This window comes from Bombus bifarius, unplaced genomic scaffold, assembly GCF_011952205.1.
Source record: "Bombus bifarius isolate JDL3187 unplaced genomic scaffold, Bbif_JDL3187 scf7180000010252, whole genome shotgun sequence".
Taxonomy (NCBI): Eukaryota; Metazoa; Arthropoda; class Insecta; order Hymenoptera; family Apidae; genus Bombus; species Bombus bifarius.
In genome coordinates this window covers 1,428,983-1,450,251 of record NW_022885576.1, presented here as the reverse complement: position 1 = coordinate 1,450,251, position 21,269 = coordinate 1,428,983, and the positions used below count along the sequence as shown (strand labels likewise).

At 27.1% G+C, this 21,269-nt stretch overlaps 5 protein-coding genes across 11 annotated transcripts; 2 read left to right on the top strand and 3 right to left on the bottom strand.

Moving 5' to 3' along the window:
• Positions 1–11: 11 nt before the first annotated feature.
• Positions 12–18,933, bottom strand: LOC117216204 (transmembrane protein 234 homolog). The gene is made up of 5 exons (XM_033462774.1): positions 18,929–18,933; positions 1,704–1,726; positions 1,402–1,553; positions 1,168–1,327; positions 12–1,097 (listed from the first exon to the last, which is right to left on the bottom strand). Exons 2-5 carry the CDS (start codon positions 1,717–1,719, stop codon positions 1,015–1,017), a joined length of 411 nt encoding a protein of 136 aa, XP_033318665.1. The 5' UTR covers positions 1,720–1,726; positions 18,929–18,933; the 3' UTR covers positions 12–1,014.
• On the top strand, positions 2,079–4,306 carry LOC117216202 (charged multivesicular body protein 7). 2 transcript variants are annotated; one of them, XM_033462771.1, is made up of 6 exons: positions 2,079–2,606; positions 2,681–2,826; positions 2,892–2,978; positions 3,056–3,827; positions 3,904–4,099; positions 4,196–4,306. In XM_033462771.1, the coding sequence occupies exons 2-6, from the start codon at positions 2,759–2,761 to the stop codon at positions 4,276–4,278; spliced, it is 1,206 nt and encodes a 401-aa protein (XP_033318662.1). In that variant the 5' UTR covers positions 2,079–2,606; positions 2,681–2,758; the 3' UTR covers positions 4,279–4,306. The 2 variants fall into 2 exon arrangements, with proteins under 2 accessions (XP_033318662.1, XP_033318661.1); XM_033462770.1 differs by having other exon boundaries at positions 2,080–2,606; positions 2,681–2,978.
• On the bottom strand, positions 4,801–8,513 carry LOC117216201 (modular serine protease-like). The gene is made up of 8 exons (XM_033462769.1): positions 8,182–8,513; positions 7,841–7,871; positions 7,300–7,692; positions 6,721–7,136; positions 6,438–6,647; positions 5,604–5,902; positions 5,193–5,526; positions 4,801–5,092 (listed from the first exon to the last, which is right to left on the bottom strand). The coding sequence occupies exons 1-8, from the start codon at positions 8,219–8,221 to the stop codon at positions 4,860–4,862; spliced, it is 1,956 nt and encodes a 651-aa protein (XP_033318660.1). The 5' UTR covers positions 8,222–8,513; the 3' UTR covers positions 4,801–4,859.
• On the bottom strand, positions 8,618–10,869 carry LOC117216203 (tRNA pseudouridine synthase A). The gene is made up of 7 exons (XM_033462773.1): positions 10,715–10,869; positions 10,476–10,633; positions 9,862–10,251; positions 9,417–9,759; positions 9,093–9,348; positions 8,875–9,020; positions 8,618–8,773 (listed from the first exon to the last, which is right to left on the bottom strand). Exons 2-7 carry the CDS (start codon positions 10,543–10,545, stop codon positions 8,689–8,691), a joined length of 1,290 nt encoding a protein of 429 aa, XP_033318664.1. The 5' UTR covers positions 10,546–10,633; positions 10,715–10,869; the 3' UTR covers positions 8,618–8,688.
• LOC117216200 (ATPase family AAA domain-containing protein 2-like) lies at positions 11,597–20,334 on the top strand. 6 transcript variants are annotated; one of them, XM_033462764.1, is made up of 17 exons: positions 11,598–11,966; positions 12,056–12,077; positions 12,626–12,854; positions 13,062–13,416; positions 13,488–13,659; positions 13,841–13,922; positions 14,013–14,262; positions 14,346–14,560; positions 14,694–14,986; positions 15,073–15,390; positions 15,460–15,641; positions 15,720–15,906; positions 15,989–16,467; positions 16,550–16,735; positions 17,013–17,048; positions 17,286–18,165; positions 18,413–20,334. In XM_033462764.1, the coding sequence occupies exons 2-17, from the start codon at positions 12,075–12,077 to the stop codon at positions 18,500–18,502; spliced, it is 3,957 nt and encodes a 1,318-aa protein (XP_033318655.1). In that variant the 5' UTR covers positions 11,598–11,966; positions 12,056–12,074; the 3' UTR covers positions 18,503–20,334. The 6 variants fall into 6 exon arrangements, with proteins under 6 accessions (XP_033318657.1, XP_033318655.1, XP_033318656.1 ...); XM_033462766.1 differs by lacking the exon at positions 12,056–12,077 and having other exon boundaries at positions 11,597–11,966; positions 18,631–20,334; XM_033462765.1 differs by lacking the exon at positions 12,056–12,077 and having other exon boundaries at positions 13,841–13,907.
• Positions 20,335–21,269: the final 935 nt, after the last annotated feature.

Below are 21,269 nucleotides of genomic sequence, written 5' to 3'. Positions count from 1 at the left end.
TCTAAGTATCCATACACATTATTTCAACTGAAATCAAAATTTCCGAACATGCAAAGTATTTTCTTAATATATTGATTATATTTTAAGATAAGAGTGACAGCATAAAAAAATATTTCTTAAATTTTATCATAACAATCACCATCTTTGAGTGTACAAGGAGATACTTAGCAGTTATATGTATAATTTCTAAATGTTTATTGTGCATAGATCAATTCAATCTCATTTACATATACTAATTGTAAATATTTGTAATAATAATCTTTATTTCTAACAATGACCTTTATATTTGCTTTATTATGTTTCCAATTAATCATTTTCTTCGGCTATTAATTACCACATTTTATAATTTTTCAAATTAATGAATATTGATGATTATGAATATTGATGATAATGAATATTTGATGTTAACAGTAAAACAAGACACTTTGAAAAAACTTGCAGAATTTAATCTGTTTTACTGCAATATCTTATTATTTCGTACAACGATGTGAATTCGATAATACATCTACAATATTCCTTCCTCTTTGGTGCTGTTTATTTGTCATGTATATATTGATGATTATAGTTCATATGTAAATATCATGAATATATAGACAATGTATCGATCCATCTATAAATTTATGTTATCTATTAATATAATTATTTACTTCTTCAGAAGTGTACGAAATAAAAATGTTAAATGTCGAAGGATTAAAGTCCCAAAATGAATTATATTTCATGTGTAACACAGTTATTAATCTGAAATAAATAAATAAGCATAATACCAAATATTTTCAGTACTAAGAACAAATCAGTGTCATAAATTCCATGTATTTTATAATAACATGTAACCCGTTATTTCTGATCTATATAATCATAAAATATATGATTATATTCTCATCAACATAATTATATCTATATAATTATTGTAATATAAATATTATTTTATTTAAGACAACAAAACAAACGAATCCGTTAAAATTTTAATTGCTATTTGCAACTAATAAAACATTTTAAAATGAAATGCTAAAAAGGTTAAAGCTGTATAGTATTGTCTATTTTATCCCAAGAACAAAGGACTGTTCCAACCAAAATCAATATCATTCCCATGTATGTATCTGAAAATTAATATAATTCACATAAATTCCATTATAAATTTTATTAAAAAATAGCAAATTATATACCAACTTTTGTGTATTTTTTCTTCACCCAAAATCCAACCAGTTATTGCCGTTATTACAAAAGTAAGAGAATTAGTGACTGGAATGGCAAGTGATATATCTACTTTATTCAAAGTTAAAAAATACAATACAGAACCACATTGATTAATGATAAATGGTATAATGTACTATAAAAATAAGAATAATTATTAAAATTGTAGCACATCTGTATATTTCAGATAATAGAATTTTTAAATGAAACCTTTAAATTTGTAATAAGAAAAGCAAGTTCTTTAAAAAATTGGCAAAATTTAGAAGATGATTTCACGTTTTCTAAACCTTTAGCTCCTTTTTTAATAAATGGATTGGTTACACCCCACAAAAATGCCACAAGAATGAGGAATATTATAGAATCTATAAAATAAATTCAAAAACTAAACAAGTCTTAACGTTATTATATATGTAATAGCTTGCTTAATAAAAACTCATTACTTTAAAATATATTATATAATTTATAATAACAATGAAACTAACATTAACCTAATAATAACAATATTCACTTGCCTAAAGACGATGACATTTTTACTGTTTCAATATTTACTGAATATTAATTTATACATGTAAAGATATTTATATAAAAAGTTAATATTGTTATCGAATTTCAAAAAGGATGACAGTGGCAGTAACAATGACAGATACTTATAACCTCAAACTATGAATACAATAAAGTTTTAAGGTTTGTCAGATCAGACGAAATTAAGAGAAAAGATGGTAATAGAGAAAAGTAGCATAATTAGTGGATTAGTGACGTCGTGTCATGACCTGCTATTAGCAATCATTTATATTCAAGCAGTAATAATATTTACATTCTTTAACTTAAGATAATTTCAAATACGATTCTTATAAAAATTATATTAAAAATGGTTATATTATAATTATATGTTGTCATCACGATATGGTTAAAGCAAGTCGCGAGCACCATATGAATGTTGCCATTTGTTTTAACAAAGAGGAAACAGGAGGAAACGCCTGTAGTTAGCCAGCAGAAGTAGAAATGTGATTGTTGTACATAATATAAAATGTCAGTTTGCCTAAATTTGAATTTTACAAATCATTTCTAGCATCGAAGCATTTTTTTTTTAAATAAGAAATTTACTGTAATACACGTTAGTCTAAGCAAATGTATTTCACAACTTAAAAATATATCTGCTTTTTTACAAAATGAATGAATCTATATAATAGCAAAATATCTAGTAGTAGCAAAACTGGTAGTAGATAGAATAATAACTGATTCTACTGAGTATTTACACGGTTAGGTGCTTGTACTACGTTCTCAGAACGATTTAATGACAGTTTTATCGAAAGGAAGATTCTAATCAACTTTTTAATAATGAAAAATTATTAATATCTGATAACATTAAAAAAGATATTAATCATATATAGTAGAACTAATATTATCATAAAAAGGTAAATATTATTGTTTTATGTTTTCTATTTTTACATGTAAAAATATAACCTAACTTAAAAGAATATTATTTCAGCTAAAAAAATGACTACAAAAATTGAAGATGTAGATAATAACTTACCACTTCCCTCTGAAAAAATGCCTAAATGTTGGAATGAAGAAGAAAGAATTAGTGCTTTGTTTTCCCCTTTTCGAACTAAATCTGCTAATCCACAAGATTGGGTATCGAAATATAAATTTTGGCAAAATTTAATATATGAATGGTTAAAATACACTAAGAGAAATAGCTTTTCTATTGCAGACTTAAATGGTGCTTTTAGAAGGAAAGGTTGTACACCGCTTTGTTTAGTAACTGTTGTTGAAGAATTACATCGGTAATATTATCTTCATAGATTATAAAAATACAATTAAGAACAATTTACATTGAAGATTAATTTATATAATATTACAGGAATAATGAAATAATTCCAGAAACTGAATTTTTGAAAGAACCCTGTGAATCATGGACTGCATGGTCAATTGATACATTTGTGAAAAAGCCACTTGTGTGGTCATTTTCAAAAGTTAGAAGTTATGTTGTTAATAATGAAATTAACAAAGAGACTAGATATATACATTTAAAAATCATTAAAGAATTTGGAGATGTTATACTTTCTATTTTAGAAAGAAAAAAAGAAAGTATTCTTATACCATTTTCTGAACTAGTAAAAAGTTGTAAATCTGACATAGATAAAAATATATCAGATAATACTATAATGTTAATCTTAATATGGTTGATGCGTGAAAAAAAGGTGGTTTTTGGAAATAATGAAAATCAAAGTGAATTATTGATTAAAATCGCTGCACATTCATCAGATAGTATAACAGAAATTGAAGAAGGCTTATACAAGTTAATGAAACAAGAAAATATACTTATAAAAGAAATAGAACTTATGGAAGAAGAAAAAATTAATATTATTAGTGAAGCAAAGTCATATTTAACAAAAGGTTTACGGCAGGTAGCAAAAACATATTTGAGAAAAAAGAAAGAATTGGAAAGTACTATTGAAAAGCGAGCTCAAACACTTAACAATATTCAAAGCCTTATAACAAGTATTCAAAATACTCACACAAATACTACTGTGATATCAGCTTACAAAATAGGATCAGATGTATTAAAAAAACTTAACGAGAGTTGTTTGTCAGAGTCTAATGTTATAGATATTGTAGATGACCTGTCAGAAGTGAGTAAATTTCGGAACTAAATAGTTAATTTTTAGTTTACTTATATTAAAATATTTATGTTGATTGAAATTGCAGGCTTTGGAAGAGCAAAAAGAAGTACAATGTATATTATCAGAGTCTCTTGAGAATGATGATTCAAATGTTGATTTAGAAAAGGAATTGGCAGACTTAATGAAACTTGATGAAAATATTTTGCCTTCAGTACCAAATACTAAATTAAGTTCTACCATAGATGAACTTCAAACGAACTTAAAAAACTTACATGTTGAAGGTAAAATGTTTATATTATATTTTTTTGTATTGTAATGTTATATTAGTTTTATTATTAATGTCTAATATTATGTTTGATATTATATTTTTTAAATAGACGCTACTGTGTTCCATGTATCATCTAAATTGCCAAAAAGGGTTAACAATGAAAAGATATCAAAACAATATGAATGTGTATAAACATAAATAAAATATGGATATCACCAAATTCTGTTTAGAATGGTTTGTCTTTCTGTGACAAGTACAGAAGTAATTATAGTACTTGTATATGTATGTGTATATATATTTCATAATAGTTATTGTATATTGTTTTATAACCAAGGTTTTATATAAATGTTATGCTTGTAACAGAAAAAATAATAATGAGTTTAAATATAATACTAGTTGCACTTCTATAAAAGTATATAATTTATTTTGTATAAATTAAAAAAATAATATTATTTAAAGTTTGTGTATCAAAAGATTTTATATATTCATACATTTTTAACATGTAAATCACCTTACACATTTTTTATTAAATATATTTGAAATATTGTATAATTTTGTATCTCCATCGTATGGCTTCCTCCAGTATATGACACCTCATTTATGTATAAAAGAATGATTGTACATTAATATAAAAAAGATATATTATCATAGATCATTCTTTAAAAGATTCATCAACATGTTCTATGTACAAAGAAAGGTAAATAGTACTTTAAATCTCAGTTACATTAGTATATTTCATTAGAGATAGAGTATAAGCAATGGTGAGCATTTCATTATGTAGGACACACAGGTAGTAATGATTGTTGGTCTATCGATAAAATAATATCCTGAATCCATAACAAATGATTGGAAACTTGAGTATACAAAGAATATGTATCACTGTTACATGTTGTAGACCCTCCTGTTGTTTTACTAATAGTAACACTAACAATACCTTTTAAATACCACAATGTATTGCTGCTAAAAATCAATCCACCTCCACTGTCACCATTACAAACTGAAGACCCTGTGATTTACATATTTTTGATCAACTTTAATGTAAGATAAACAATGTACTATAATTTTATATTAAATTTTAAAAAGAAAAACAATAATATTGTACTAACCATTTACATAACCTGCACAAAACTTATCATTTGTAATAAGTACTTGTCCTGTTTCAGGAACAATACTTGAATGTTTACACATACTGTAAGAAACATATGGCACTGTAATTTGTTGTAACATTGCACTAAATTCTCCTGAAGCAGTCTTCCCAAATCCTGCGACTTTTCCATACATTCCATTTTCTAATTTAATCTCATCCTTCGAATCTAAACATACAGGTACTAATCTGTTTGACAATGTAAGTGATGGTGTAACTTCCAATATAGCTATGTCGTTTTCATAATTTCCGCTAAGTCCTCTGTATCTATCACAATGATAGTATATATGTTTTACCTGAAATATATGTAAAGGACATGATTATTATAATAGTTATAGAAATTCAAAACACTAAAAATAATAAATATAGATACCTTTGCCTTCTTCACCGTTATATTATTATGTAAAGGAGAATCATAATCTTGAAAAATATTGCCTGTGACTATGTAAAATTTTGAAGCATCGTCCAGTTTCTGAGCCACTTCATCATAAACACAATGTGCTGCTGTAATTAGAAGTCTTTCATGAATAATAGTTGCACCACAAATAAATCTTTTTGGTGCAAAAGAATTCTCCGCCCTATAGAGTGTAGCATGCCACGGAAATTCGGAAATATTAGCTGGAGCTCCATTTACAATAGTTGGTGTATACTGTACAGGTAGAACACCACATGCTAAAATATATATTTGTATCATATCATTAAAGAGAAATAATTATTATTATATAAATTTGAATGGTAGCAAACAATATTCAAAATATTAACAAATTTGCATTAGAAATTCTTCAATTTTATTATAATATATATCATAAGCATTACTATAATATTATATAAATTCCACTGAATATACATAAATATGATTAATATGTGCAACTTATCTCACACAGATTATAATACAATATACTTTATATACTTAATAATACTTTCTTTTAAATTAAAACCTTTATTATAACGTATTGAAATAATGTATTAATTTATAATTATAATACTGTATAAAATTATTTTATATTATATTTTTAGTATTGAATCCAGACTTTTAACAACTTTATTTCCTATGCCAAATCAGTGTCTGGATTATTATTTTTCCCTTTATTTGTATTAATAACAATTTTATCATCAAAAACTTCTATAAACATAGAGTAATTTCTTTGTGCATCTGTTTGTAATAAGACAGAAGAATTATTAATATAAATATTTATCATTAGCGGACCTGGAATGCACTGTATTGGATTGGGGCTCCATTCACCATTTTTATTACATGTAACTCGTGATGATGCAAAGTTTGTCTGTTCTTTATAACCATTACGACAGAATAATATTGCTTCTGTTCCAGGAACAGGATTTGAACATGGAGTATATCCACCATTGCGTCTACAACTAACACCTGTTGAAGCTGATTCTAATCCTTTACAACGTATTTCTGTAAAACACAAGTATATTTCAATAATATCTTTTTACTATTTTTAATATTACTTTATAATTTTTTTTCATACCTTTACATTCTGGAATATTTACCCATTTACCTTGCAAGCTACAAAATGGACGAGTATCTTTACTTAATTTATAACCAGGATTACATTTGTATATTAATTCTTGTCCTGGTTCTAACCGTGTGCCTTGTGCAACATCACAATCATTACATACTTGACCAGCTTGCATATCACAGCAATATGATTTGTGTAATTTCCAATAACCATTTTCTGGTTTTGGTGGTACAATACAAAATTTGGAACTAATAGGAGGTATTGGACGCTGTGTTATAGGAGGAGGAGTTGAAGTTGTTCCTGTAGTATATTTGCATTTCACAGGATCTTCATCGGAACCATCTGCACAGTTTTCAACTCCATTGCATTTTAAATCACCATCAATACAGGCACCATAAGCACAACGAAAAGAGAAATTTGGACAGCTATAAATATGTCAAATAGAGTTATACCATATAAGTTAATTAATAAATTAAATTTGATTATTTCTACAGAAATGAATTATAATGCAAGTAAAATTGTAATGTAGTTCAGAGATATTTATACTACATTAAATTTATGACCTTTTTCTTCAATTTTACAACTTACATGATTGAACCACATTGCATATATGTCTCATCTGAATTATCTGCACAGTCTGCTTTACCATCGCATAGACTACTTTTATCAATGCAATGACCATTGGCGCATGTGAATTGATCTTTTCTACACGATGCAGATGAAGACATATTGGATGAAATGCCTGTACATCTAGACAATGTTTCATCACTATTGTCAATACAGTCCTGTATTCCATTGCAAGTTACATCTCCATCTACACATGCACCATAAGAACATCGAAATGCATAATTTGGACATATGATTTCAGCTTTAGTACACTCTACAACTGTTTCATCAGAGCTATCTTTACAATCTGCCTGCCCATCACATAATAATTCACTCTTTATGCAGTCTCCATTTTTACATTGAAATGTTTCTATACTATAAGAAAGACATTAATGAATTTTGTTATAAATCCATGAAATATATGTTTGTTAATGAATATTATTACTTTCATATTAATGACGTAAATAAAATATTTTATTGATGTAAAATAACAGTATATTTATAAAAAGATATATTAACTTACCCACATTGTGTATATCCATGTTTCATCAAACCTATAAAATAAATAAACTATATATTTTACGTTTCAAATTCTTTACTTTATTTTATTTTAAACCTATAATTTGTACATTAAGCTATAAAGAATATATATCGTATATCTTTCTGCAAGAAATTGTTTAAAATTTAGAATAATAATAATAATACAATTACGAAAAAACAATGTAATTTCACTCCATGATAATATGCTTTATGTTATAACATGTATTGCAAATATACTTATTATCTATGGTTGGTATATATAAAAATTTGTCAGAGTTCAAGGTCACTACTAAACTAGTTTAGTACAAAAAAAAATTTACTTACTGAATATAATTGTTAAAATAATAATTATCGTATTTTTCATAATAATAAAGAAAATTGCCGGGAAGATTCCTTTAGCTTCTTTAATGATGAATTCTCTCAGTCACTAATCCTGAATCAATCTGGAATAACCCGTTTGAGGCAACAAGTATTCTTATCTGTTTGTGTGCATGTTTGTGAGGGGAAATACGCGGATGTATATTCGCTTTATTCTGATTTGATGATCATATGTTAAAGCGAGATAGAAATAACATATAACTAATATTTCACACACTTGGAAGATACGAGAAAAATCAAAATAATTGCAATTATAGACGTACATATAGTAAGCAGAGATAATCTATTACAATAATTTTTTTGTAGATCAACGATAAATGAATATATTCTATAATTAAATAAATTCTTTTAGATTTTGTATACATTTGTAATAACATTACAGTTTAAAATAGTTAAAAATAGTTATTATTGACAAATATATGTAATACACTTTTGATAAAAAATACAATGATCTCATGATACATATTCACACTGTACTACATATTCTTTAAATGCAAATCTCTTTGGTGTTAGGATAGATGCCAACCAATGCATCATTCTACATTACACTTGTCAAGGTAAATATTTTTATTAAAGTATTCTGTAATTTAAAAAATATTAATCAATTACTCTGTAAATTATTACATAAAAAAAGGATACACTTTTTCTGATATTTCCTCATCTATTATATCCTGTAAAATGCATTCTTTATAAAATTTGTCAACATCGTCATTGCATTCTTGCCATTCTAATGTTTTGTGAAATCCATCTTTTCCAAATCTTTCATTATAATATTTATAATGTACCTAAATAAAGGAAGATCTTAATTAAATAATTCTATTTCGTATTTGAAACTAATTAAAATTAAAATATCTTACAAAATGTAAACTTAGTCCTAAACCAGGTGCAATAGGGATGTCAATTTTTTCTACTGAAAATACATCTTTGATAATATCACTTGTCACAATATTTCTACAAATCCCTATAACTAAAGCTACCATTTTTCTAATTTGATGTAACATAAAACTTTGTCCTTTTATTTCCAGTACTGCAAATTCCATATTATTTGCAATAAATGTTTCAACACAACGAAAGTATATTATATAACGCTTGGCTCTTGGATCTAATGGCTTTCTAAGAGAAAGTAATATAATAAGTAGAGAAAGTAATATACTAAGATTTTACGATACAAAATAACTTACGTTTTCGATGTAAAATTATGAAAATTATGTGTGCCTTCTAATAATTTCAAAATTTCATTTAGCTTGTCAAGCATTTCTGGAGTCAATCGGAATTCATGATATGGCTTTCCATCTATCATAGATAGTTGTTTAAGTCGTTGTTCTTCATTTACTCCTTCCTCTTCGTCAATTTGTAAAAAATTTGAATCTTCTGGAGCCAAAACAAATGTGGGAAGAACATATCTGTATGTTCTAGCATCGCATTTATTTTTACTATTAAAAGTTTTTGTTACCCTCTTTACATCAAATACTCTGATATCCTTTGGAAGATACTGATTTATATCTTCTTTGTTTACATAATCAGCTACAATTGATTATGAGTTAATGACGTTAATTATTATTTTCATCATTCACAATTATCGCTGCTTTATTCATATAACTGTAAAATAAATAATATAATACTTACGCAATTGTAGAGAAACAACTTGCCTAACTGCTGATACACCTTTATCTGTACGTGCAGCTCTTTGAAATTTAATTTCTCTTACATCTTCAAATTGTTCTTTCGTAATAAAATTTGCTTTCAACAAAGCAGATAATAAACTTTCTTCAATAGTTTTCGTACCACGATTAATTTGCATACCAGAATAATTTCTGCCCACGTAACCTAACATTATCACAAAGTTTTTCCTTTTAACGTTGTTTTTTCTTTGTACTACATCTTCAGTTGGTTCTACCTTTGGAGCTTTTGTTATCATTTCATAACTTTCATCGATCATTTGTCTTTTATTACTTCGTTCAATAATATTCTCATCTTGTTTAATACTGCTTGACATGTTTTTATCAAAAAAATTATCTAAAATTAAATATATATAATTAACATAAGAATACATATATATAATAAGAATAACAAAATAATTTAAAACATTAACATTGAACAATTATTTGACTCAATAGGTATCACTCATGCTTTATTATAATATTTTTTAATAATTTTCAAATAATTGTCCTATATTTTCATTCAATAGTAGTGTTTTATATGTATATACATGTATGTATATGTTATATTAATGAACTTACCGTATTGTAATCTTATAAAACGGGAAAAAATTAAATTATTTCTAATAATATACTGATTGCCACGAAACATTAAAAATGTTAAATTAATTCTTAAAAACAATGCATAAAATTTTTTAATTTTTCAGTTTTTTTGAGATACACCTTCAGAGAGCTATAACCTATAAAGTAAAACATTGTTGTACATAATTTTAATTATCTTTATAATTTATATATATTATACAAACAGAACATTCACGAACCGTATATAATTTACAGACACTGTATAATTAGTAAATATATAAAATATTATAGATTATTATCATAATTTCATACACCCAAAATTACAGAAACTATAGAAATTTTAACTTTCCAATAAGTACAAATATATGACATCTAAAATGCATTTAAAGGAAACATCTTTCAGTAGCTTATGCTTTCTTATTTACTTAATTTTATTTATGCCTAAATCAATTGCGAAATATATGTAATTTTAAACAATTAAGTAAAGTTTTAACAAGCATATTACATTATTTCTTAAATATATCTTTGCTTACGATGCAGGTTTTTACACGCTTTTACTAAAGAACTAAAACACTATCAAATTTTAATAATTATATTTGAGGAAAAGGAAGTGGAAATTAAAAATAAGTACAACGAGTTTAATAAATTCATTCCGCATTAACTTAAATGAAATATATTGAGAAAAAGTGATCTTATGTCTTATAGCATTTCATATGCTAAATTTTACAGAATTAAAGTACCCTTTTAATTAATCGTTTTTAAAAACAAATATTTTTTTATACAAAATAAAAAATGCATCTATTCTAGTATATAAAAATATATAACTCAATTTAAATTGATTTAAAAATTTTTGAAATGCCTTAACTTCCAGGAACAGTCATATGATTGTAATTCCTAAATTTAGCATTTTAAATAACAAAACTTCTGATTTTTTGTGCGATCAGTATTTCAGAACATATGATATGAACTTTATGCGATGATAGATCTATTCTGTATTTAGTCAATGTTTGTACCAATAATTACATTTATGCATATATCGTATACTTACCATCAGTAGCTAACTCGTTTTATTTCAGAGCGCGCTAATATCGTATTCTTACATCATATACTTAAAGGTGATCACAATTGCAAACGGGTTAGGTTAGATCTACAGATACATTTACAGCTAATTTCAGTATGTGTTCACGTATGCAATGATAGTTTGCGGATACGAATTTTGTAATCATCGATTCGACAAGAAATTTTTTATTGCAACGACGAACTTATTGGTTATAACATGTGTCATGTGGATCTTTATTATTCATGTTGCTAATGTAACATAATTTTAAGTGATAGTCGATCATAAAACGACCTTTGTGGAGGTTCAGTGTGCATGCGCTACGTGCACTCAATCGAGGCAGTGGTGTTACTTTACCTAAGGCATATGACGGACGTTAGCAGTTTTCTTTTTACTTTAAGTATAAATTGGCAGCAAGAACTGACCAGATGAAGGTAATTTATTTGGTAAAATGCTAAATATTTCGAACATCGATGATCTCAAATGCTAAATAATTCCTGAGGTTAAAATTCGTGTGTTTCAGGGTGAATCTAATTGCTTCTATGGTGCTTTGTTTATTATTATTATAGATCGTGCATATTTTAATTTCAATCTTCTTTTTTACATTTTCTATGGTTAATCATTAATTGTACCGTCACTTTTTTATAAGAAGTAATTTACATTCATTTTCATACTCTTCGGCGTTCTGCAAAAGTATTTAAGTGGGCGGTGTTCCATTTCGTAAAAAAGAACAACAAAAAATACGAAAAAGTGTCTATTAACTGTCAAAAAGTTCTATCATTGTTATATAATTTATTTCATTATATTATGAGTCAAATATACCATTTTTCCACCGTATTTCACAAGAATACTTGATGTTATGCCTTCTACTTCAATTATTTTTATAAAATATTACCATTCTAATTTAAATAAGTTTTTAATACATGTATATATCTATAATTGTTTTAATGACACACACACATATACACGCACGCATGTGCAGTAGATTAATATACAAGGTTAATATATTAGTGCATAAGATAGATATATGTATAATAATTGAATCAGTTGAAATGTAAAAAAGAAGTACTTTTAATTGTATGATACAATATAGATAATGTCAGATGATGATGCTGCATTGGACTCAATGGATACAGAAGAAGATATCTTTTCTCCAAGAAACCGTAGCCTGGGCTCTAATACCAGAAGGGTTAAAAGTTTGCGTACTTTACGATCACATTCAAATTCTACTTCTCATATATCTATGAATAACTTAAGTGTGCGCCGTAGCACACGTCATAGAATGCAAACATATGATAATCTTAATACTAGCTGGATTTTAGGTAAAGCATATCTTAAAATCATACTTGATTCTATATGTAATATATATCACTTACATTTAATCTTGTTAAATCATATCAAGAAAATTATTGAATATTATGTAACATATAAAGTCTATCTTTTAAATAATGTTCTAGATAAAATAGGTGTTAGATAAGCAAAAATTCTTGTTATGTGAAGATTTTTGAAGTATTTCTAATGTATTTTAGGTACACAAACATTAAAAGGTTATCCCATGTTTCAACAGCATGGTTCTTCATCTGACAAAGAAATGGTGGATGAAGTCTCTGAAAGAAAACGTGATGTTAGAGAGCGCATGCCTCTTAGATCACGTGAAAATCACCCTCCAAATAAAAACTCTAGACATATTAGAGAAAGAACAGAACATGACAGACAAAATAATAGAGAACTTAGAGGAAGAGGTGATCGTGATCTTAGAGAAAAAACAGAGCAAGACAAAGATATTAGAGATCTCAAGGATAGGCAGGAAAGGGAAAGAACAGAGAGGGAACATAAAGATAAAATGGAAACCAGAAGTAAATCTAATGAGGAAAAGGATGTAAGGTAAATATTCATTAAGGTAATTTATAAAGCTAAAATGTGATTAAATCTTTATTAAAATAACCTATGTATAGGACAAGAAAATCTGATAGTCCAAGTAGACTTAGAGAAGGACCTGCTACAAGACTTGGTGGAAATTTAAGTGAAAAGGATGTGAAGTCTAAAGTAGAACGTGTTGAAGCTGATGAAGATAGCTCACAAGAAAGTGAGAAACCTGAAAATAACGATAATTCTGAAAATGAAGATGTAAGTAATTTTTTGTAATTTTTTTAATTTTAATGTAATTTTTAATGTAAAGTAATAAAATAAGAATATTGTTTTATAATTTGTACATTGATTAGTACATGTATAAAATAATGTTGAATCAATGAGGAAAATTATTGTTAGAACATAATGAGAAAATAAAAAATACTTATGTTATTGTCAGGGTTATGAAGATATGTATACCCGTATTAAACGAACTAGAAGAACAGCACAACGGCAATTACCAAGGGGTAAGAAACTTACAGGTTCGATGTTTATCTTTGACATAAACATGCTACTACTTTATATGACTAAAGACGTTTTTTTATATTATTTCCAACTTAATATTTTTACAGTGGTAGATAGTGATTTAAGTGAATCTTCCGATTCCCCCGGTCCTAGAAAGTATAGTTTACGTCAGAAAAAACCAGCTGTAGATAGATTTCAAGCTAATGTAGAACCAGTTCGGCGATCTATAAAGGCACTTAGAAGTGTTCTTAGTAATTCCATGAGAAGGCGTAAACATAGAAGCAAAAGTACAAGCTCTAGTGATTCCAGTGATTCAGAACCTCAACGTTATGATAAGAAGAAAAGTAAAAAAGCAAGGTAAAAAGAGAATTTAGGAAATATTTTGCTAGATTAGAAATAATCACACAAGTTATTCTTCAAATAAAATCATTTTATTGTAGGCAATCAGCAATACCTCAAGGTGGACCACCTGATCGTAAAGCAGATATAAATCCAATTACTTTAGATACTAATATTAGATTCAATGATGTTGGAGGCTTAGAATCACATATTCACTGCCTTAAAGAAATGGTTGTTTTTCCTATGATGTATCCAGATGTTTTTGAACGTTTTCATATTACCCCACCGAAAGGAGTATTATTTCATGGTCCACCAGGTAGGTTCATCTTGTATACATCTATATTTATTATTATATATTTATAATTACATTAGTTATATTTAAAGTACACACGTACACAAGTAAAGTAAACACATTGTGATTATTAATACATCTTTATTTATTTATCTAGGAACTGGTAAGACGTTGATAGCTAGAGCATTGGCAAATGAATGTAGTCAAGGCAGTAGAAAAATGTCGTTCTTTATGAGAAAGGGCGCAGATTGTCTATCTAAGTGGGTCGGGGAATCCGAACGCCAGTTGCGATTGTTATTTGAGCAGGCTCAACAAATGAAACCGTCCATAATATTTTTTGATGAAATAGATGGCCTTGCACCTGTTCGAAGTACGAAACAGGATCAAATCCATGCTAGTATTGTATCTACTCTTTTGGCGCTTATGGATGGCCTCAGTGATAGGGGAGAGGTTAATTATTTCATTTTTGAAAAAATGTTTAAGCGCTTAATTATCAAATATTTATGATTGATTCCCATTCTTTTTATTGGTAATAGGTAATAGTTATTGGAGCAACAAATAGAATAGATGCCATTGATCCAGCATTACGTAGGCCAGGTCGTTTCGATCGGGAATTATTTTTTCCTTTACCTGCTATGAAAGAAAGACTAGAGATATTGAAAATTCACGTTAGCAAGTGGAAAAATCCCCCACCTGATCAATTGTTAGAGGTATTAGCTGAAAAAGCGACAGGTTATTGTGGCTCGGACTTGAGAGCTTTATGCACTGAAGCAGTTTTGCAAGGATTGCGAAGAACTTATCCGCAAATATATATAACAAATAATAGGTTACTTTTAGATCCTGAACGAATCAAAGTATGTTATTATTATTTGATAACATATATCTATTAAATAAGTATAATAAGATTATATATATTTTTATAGGTGAAAAAACGGGATTTTTTACAAGCTAGTTCCATTCTTGTACCATCATCACAAAGAGTGTCACCTTGTGCTAGAAGAAAATTGCAACTTTTTATGGAACCCTTATTAGGACCTTTATTGGAAGAGTTGCTTAACTCGATAAAAGGAATATTTCCACAAGGAGTTAATTCTGCTATGGCAAAGTAACAAAATTTTAAGAATAACTATTTTACTGTTATATTAACCTTTCTTATTTAATATTACTGTCTTAAATATCCTAGAGTGAAAATTACTAAAGGAATTCATCGTCCAAGGCTATTAATTTCCGGTGGAAATTTGTCTGAGGGTCAAGGACCACATTTAGCACAAGCATTATTATATCATATGGAACATCTACCAATTCAAACATTAGATGTTAGCACTCTTTTTGCAGAAAGTGGACGATCGCCGGAAGAAACCTGCGTTCAGGTTAGTTAACAATAATAAAAGGAAACATGCATTATTAATAAATTATAATTAAAAATATTTTATACGATTTTAAATAATATAGGTGTTTAACGAAGCTGCCAGGAATGTGCCGTCCATAATTTATATTCGGTCGATTGATCAGTGGTGGCCACTTGTACCTGAAACTGTAAAAGCAGTTTTTTTGTGTCGTATTGCAGCACTTGATCCTTCTTTACCCATTTTAATTTTAGCCACAAGTGATAGAACATATCAGGATCTTCCTACTCAACTTCAAAGTCTGTTTAGCGAACTTCGTAGTGAAGTTTATTCTATGAAAACACCAACAGCAGAGCAAAGATCCAAATTCTTCCGACCTATTTTCATGGTTCAGAGCTTGAAGCCACCAAAAATAAAAGATGACAAAGTAGAAGTTCTAGAGGAGCTTCCTTTAGCACCAGATCCTTTACCAAAGAAATTAACGGAAGAAGAAAAGAAAATAATATATGAAAAAGAAGAAGTTTCGTTAAGAGAATTAAGAATTTTCTTGAGGGAAATTTGTGCAAAACTTGCAAGAAATAGACAGTAAATATCTTCATATTTCATATTATAACTTTTTGTTTATAAGGTGAAAATTAATATCAAATATTAAATATTTACATTGCAGATTCTTCATGTTTACAAAACCAGTAGATACGGAAGAAGTACCAGATTATAACATGATAATAAAACAACCTATGGATTTAGAAACCATGATGACAAAAATCGATATGCATTGTTACCTTTGTGCTCGAGATTTTCTTGATGATATCGATCTCATTTGTAGAAATGCTTTGGAATATAATCCTGACAGGTCAGTGGGCACAGTATATAACATTTGTTTTATCAAATCCCTAACCAAATCTTATAAAACTATATACTTCAATATTATAATTTAAATACGGAAGCGTTTGATATGTTTTACTACTCTGTTTTCTTCATAAATTATTCAAAAAGAATGTTGCACAGATATTATTTTTTATTATTACTTATTCTCCTACTTTTTTTGTCATTATACATACAATTATAAATAATATAAATAATGGAGTTAAAGTTGATACTGACATTCATGTTGTGTGTTTTCATGTCAGCTTACGTGATAGGCCTTCCCTTGGAATATTAAAGAGGTAGTTCAGATATTCCTGTTTATCCGTTGCTGTTGTTGCTCCGTAGTTAAGGTGGCTTTCAATTGCTGGCATATATTTTATTAATTATTTATATATGATACATTATATGAAAAAAGTTGTATTATTGAAAGCCACTCATATTAGTTCATGTTGCTTTTCGATAGTGATATAATTCTTTATAATATTAATATGTATATATTATATGGTATACATATATTGCGTAATGTTCTTTCACAGAGATCCAGCTGACAAATTGATAAGACACCGTGCATGCTCTCTTCGTGATAATGCATACGCATTAATAAAAGCAGAATTGGATTCCGACTTTGAGGATAAATGTCGTGAGATTTCGAAGAATCGTAAAATTATTGAAAGTACGTCTAACAACGAGGTAGAAAATAAGAATCAGTCAAAAGCAGAGCAATCCACGTCTGGAACCGAACGAACAGATAAAAAAGACACTGCGAGTCCTAGTCATTCTTTGATTGTAAATGGAAGAAGATATAATAATTCTAGAAAACGTAGAATACCAGCTTGGGCACGGGGCTATGTAAAGAAAGTTCATAAAAAGAGGAAAATCGCATTTGATGAAAATGTAACTGTATCTGATAACAAAGTATGTTTAACTAATGAAGCGACAAGTATAGATTTAGAAAAATTCCAAGAATTTGAAACTGAGGCAAACAGTGTTTTGAATGGTCATGTACCTCTGTTTGATAATTCTGATTCTGAAAACGATTCGCAAAATGAAAGTTCAAAAGACATGCAAGGAATTCAAAGCAATAATGTCAGTGATCAACATATTGATGAAATTGAAAATATGGATATATGTTTTACGGAAGAAGAGAAGAATGCGGAAAATAGTGCATCTAATTCATCGTCTAGACGGGGAAGTATAGATGAATTATCGTTTGCTATTGAAAGTGATTCTAGTCCAGCCAGATTTGAGGAAACCGAAAGGTTTTTAGTAGATAGGAATGAATTGGAGAATGCATGGCAAACCACTGTTGAAATTACAAAGGATTTTCCTGTAGAAGTACTATGTGACATTTATGTGCAACTAAGTCGGTGTGTAGGAAAATATGCTCAGAGCTATGATAGAAAATCACTGCCAAAGGTAAATATATTTTATTTAACCAAATTTGTTATATTTATTCATTTTTCAATATCATGTAATATCATTTCCCTATTTAATTAATTATTCTAACATTCATATTTGTCATTAAATAATATCAAGCAAATTATTATTTGTTTCTTATTGAATCTTATTGTTGTGTATGACTTTTCAATAGAATAATATAATGTAGAGAGAGAATAATTTTTTTATGTAGTATAAAGTATCTTATAATTCATAATGTGTATAGGAGTTGCTCAAGGAAGTGAAAAGATTTGAAGAGTTCAAGACAACGTACGAGAAAGTTCATCATGTCGCTAATCAAACCGACATATTATAAGTCACACGCCACCTTTAGTATCATTATAACAAAATTTTTGTACATTTACACTAAACGAAGATTATCAATTAATGTTAAATCACATGATGATTTAAAATAGTACATTTTTTTCGTTTCAATCTTTACAGTTACTGATAATTAATAAGAGGAAGGAGGTAACTTTAATGTTATATAGATATATATGAAGGAAAACCGAAATGGTGCATTCGAATTTCGGTTTTTAAAGACATGGTGAAGTATAACTGTGCATTAATCTTACAAGGAAAAGAATGATCGTTATATATGAAACTAAAAGGATACGATTTTAATCATTTATCTCTCAGTATCTAAATATAAAATGATAAATTATTATAATAATATTGGCTTATAATTATTAGTGGCTGACATAATATATCTCACAGTAAAAAATTTTGATATCAAATTTAGATATTTCAATAATCATACATAATTCTCGGTTAATTATAAATTTTTGCATAAAAATTGGTATAAAAATGCAATAAAAGTAATTAGTTAGAAAACTACAAATAATTTGTTTTCTGTGCAAGTTGATTTTAGTGGGATACTTGTGAAATAATTTTTGCGTTAATATATAGTACTTCATGCCTCAAATAAGTATATTTCTTCATAACAAAATTTTGCAAATGGTGGTTATACAAAGATGATGGTAATTTAATACAATATGTACTTAACTATAGTTTTTTACATGTGGTACTTGGCAGTACATTATATCAAATTATTTTATTGTATCTGCACATAGTAGAATTCTAACAAATCTTCATAAAATACATTATAGATTCATTATATGCGCCAGTTATTACTTTGGATTTTTACAGACTTTTACATAATTTTTATAAAGGTACTTTAAACATAGACATATCTTGACATATAGGTTCCAACATGCATATATAAGGTCATATGTGTTCTATTTTTAAAAAGAAATCATTTAGTAAATTAATACTCGATATAAAAATGTCTAAGTTTTAAATTTAAATTCAGTAATTTTATATAATTTTTTTACTGTTTCATTAGAGGTTATTAATCAATCATTAAAGCAATGAGAACTTAAAAACAAATTTCATAAATTGTAAAACATGTAAATACATTCCAAATTTTATGAGCAATATTACATATTGCATAATTAAATATTTTTGGCATGTACATAATGGACTTTTAGGAGTAACTTGTACTAGATTTTGATATTTATTATATGCCTTCTTTTCGTATTTAGAAATCATGGATAATTTAGTAAATTAAATTTAGATAATCTGTGTATTATTTAAAATAACGCTTGATACAATAATTTTTCATCAATGTGAATAAAAATTATTTGTATCTAGCATAAATTTGTCATTCTTACATACATTAGTGATTGGTCATATATAATGACTGGTCACGAATGTTATCATGGCATTATTCAAAATTTGAATTTGTTATTTTAGATAGTACGATTTTATTGAGTACAATTATAAAATTATATAGTTGAATTATATTTAGATAATTAGTTTTTTAATTATAATGTGGATAATGTACAATCGAAACATGGTATGTGCTCGTCGGTTTATTTTAACCAAAGTTATAAACGATAAGCAAAGTAATTAAAAAATAGATTTTGATTCAGTTATGGGTATAACAGTGGATATAATTGAAAATCAGTATAAATATGAAATACCTCGGTAAAAATCGTAAATATATGCAAAGAAAATCGTATTTGTATAAATGTTAGAAAATATTTAACGTAAAACTTACATTCTAGATTCGTATACTGGTTGTGATTTATACTGTAACTGTGAAAGAATAGTTACCAAACATTATAGATGAGAGAAAAAAGATTTTAATGCATTCTAGAGTGCAAGTAATAAGTTCTTCCTATTGACATTGTTCATATAAATAGTATTCATTTATATAAGAAAACAATGTGTTAGCAAATGAATTTTTTTATTTAGTTTCAATTATTTACATGCATATATATATATATATATATATATATATATATATGTATATATATATATATATATATATATATGTAGAATACATACTAAGTTTAAAATGGATAGTAAGAATTAATAGTAACTCTTATGATCAAGCATGTAACAAATAATACTATATTCTTAAAATAATGCTATGTAACCAATAACTGATACAATTTCAAATATTATGATGTTATTAATAAATTGGTAGCTAACTTTATAATTTGTTATATTTATATTAGTCAAACTTTACGAATGTGAAAATTAAATTAAATATTATAAAAAATTCATTTTTCAATTGTAGCGAGTATTATAACGGAGTTTGACGAAATTGTAATTAAATTACTGAATATTTGTTAGAATATAGGGATGAAAAGACTGAACTCTAGAAATGCTCACTACATAGTATTTATTCCCTTTGTGTGTTACTCTCTATATTCAAATTGAACTAGCAAAATAATTTTCAGTACTCTATTAGATGAATTTCTTTAGTGTACATACCAAATTTTGAAATAAAATAATTTATATATATAATTTTTAGGATAATTATCTATATGTTTAATGTTTTGATATATGCTTGACGTTTTAGGATGATATATTAGAGTTCAAAGAATGAATGAAGATAATTTACAGTAAAAATATGTCATGCCAAGAAAATTCATTTTATTTTCATTGCTAATTAATTATAATATTTTTAAAAAATTTGCATTCTTTTCATAATTTAATTTAGTATTATGTGTAAAGCTATTTCTGTATTTAATTATTAGTATTAAAAATGTTCCATGTGCATACGTATACTG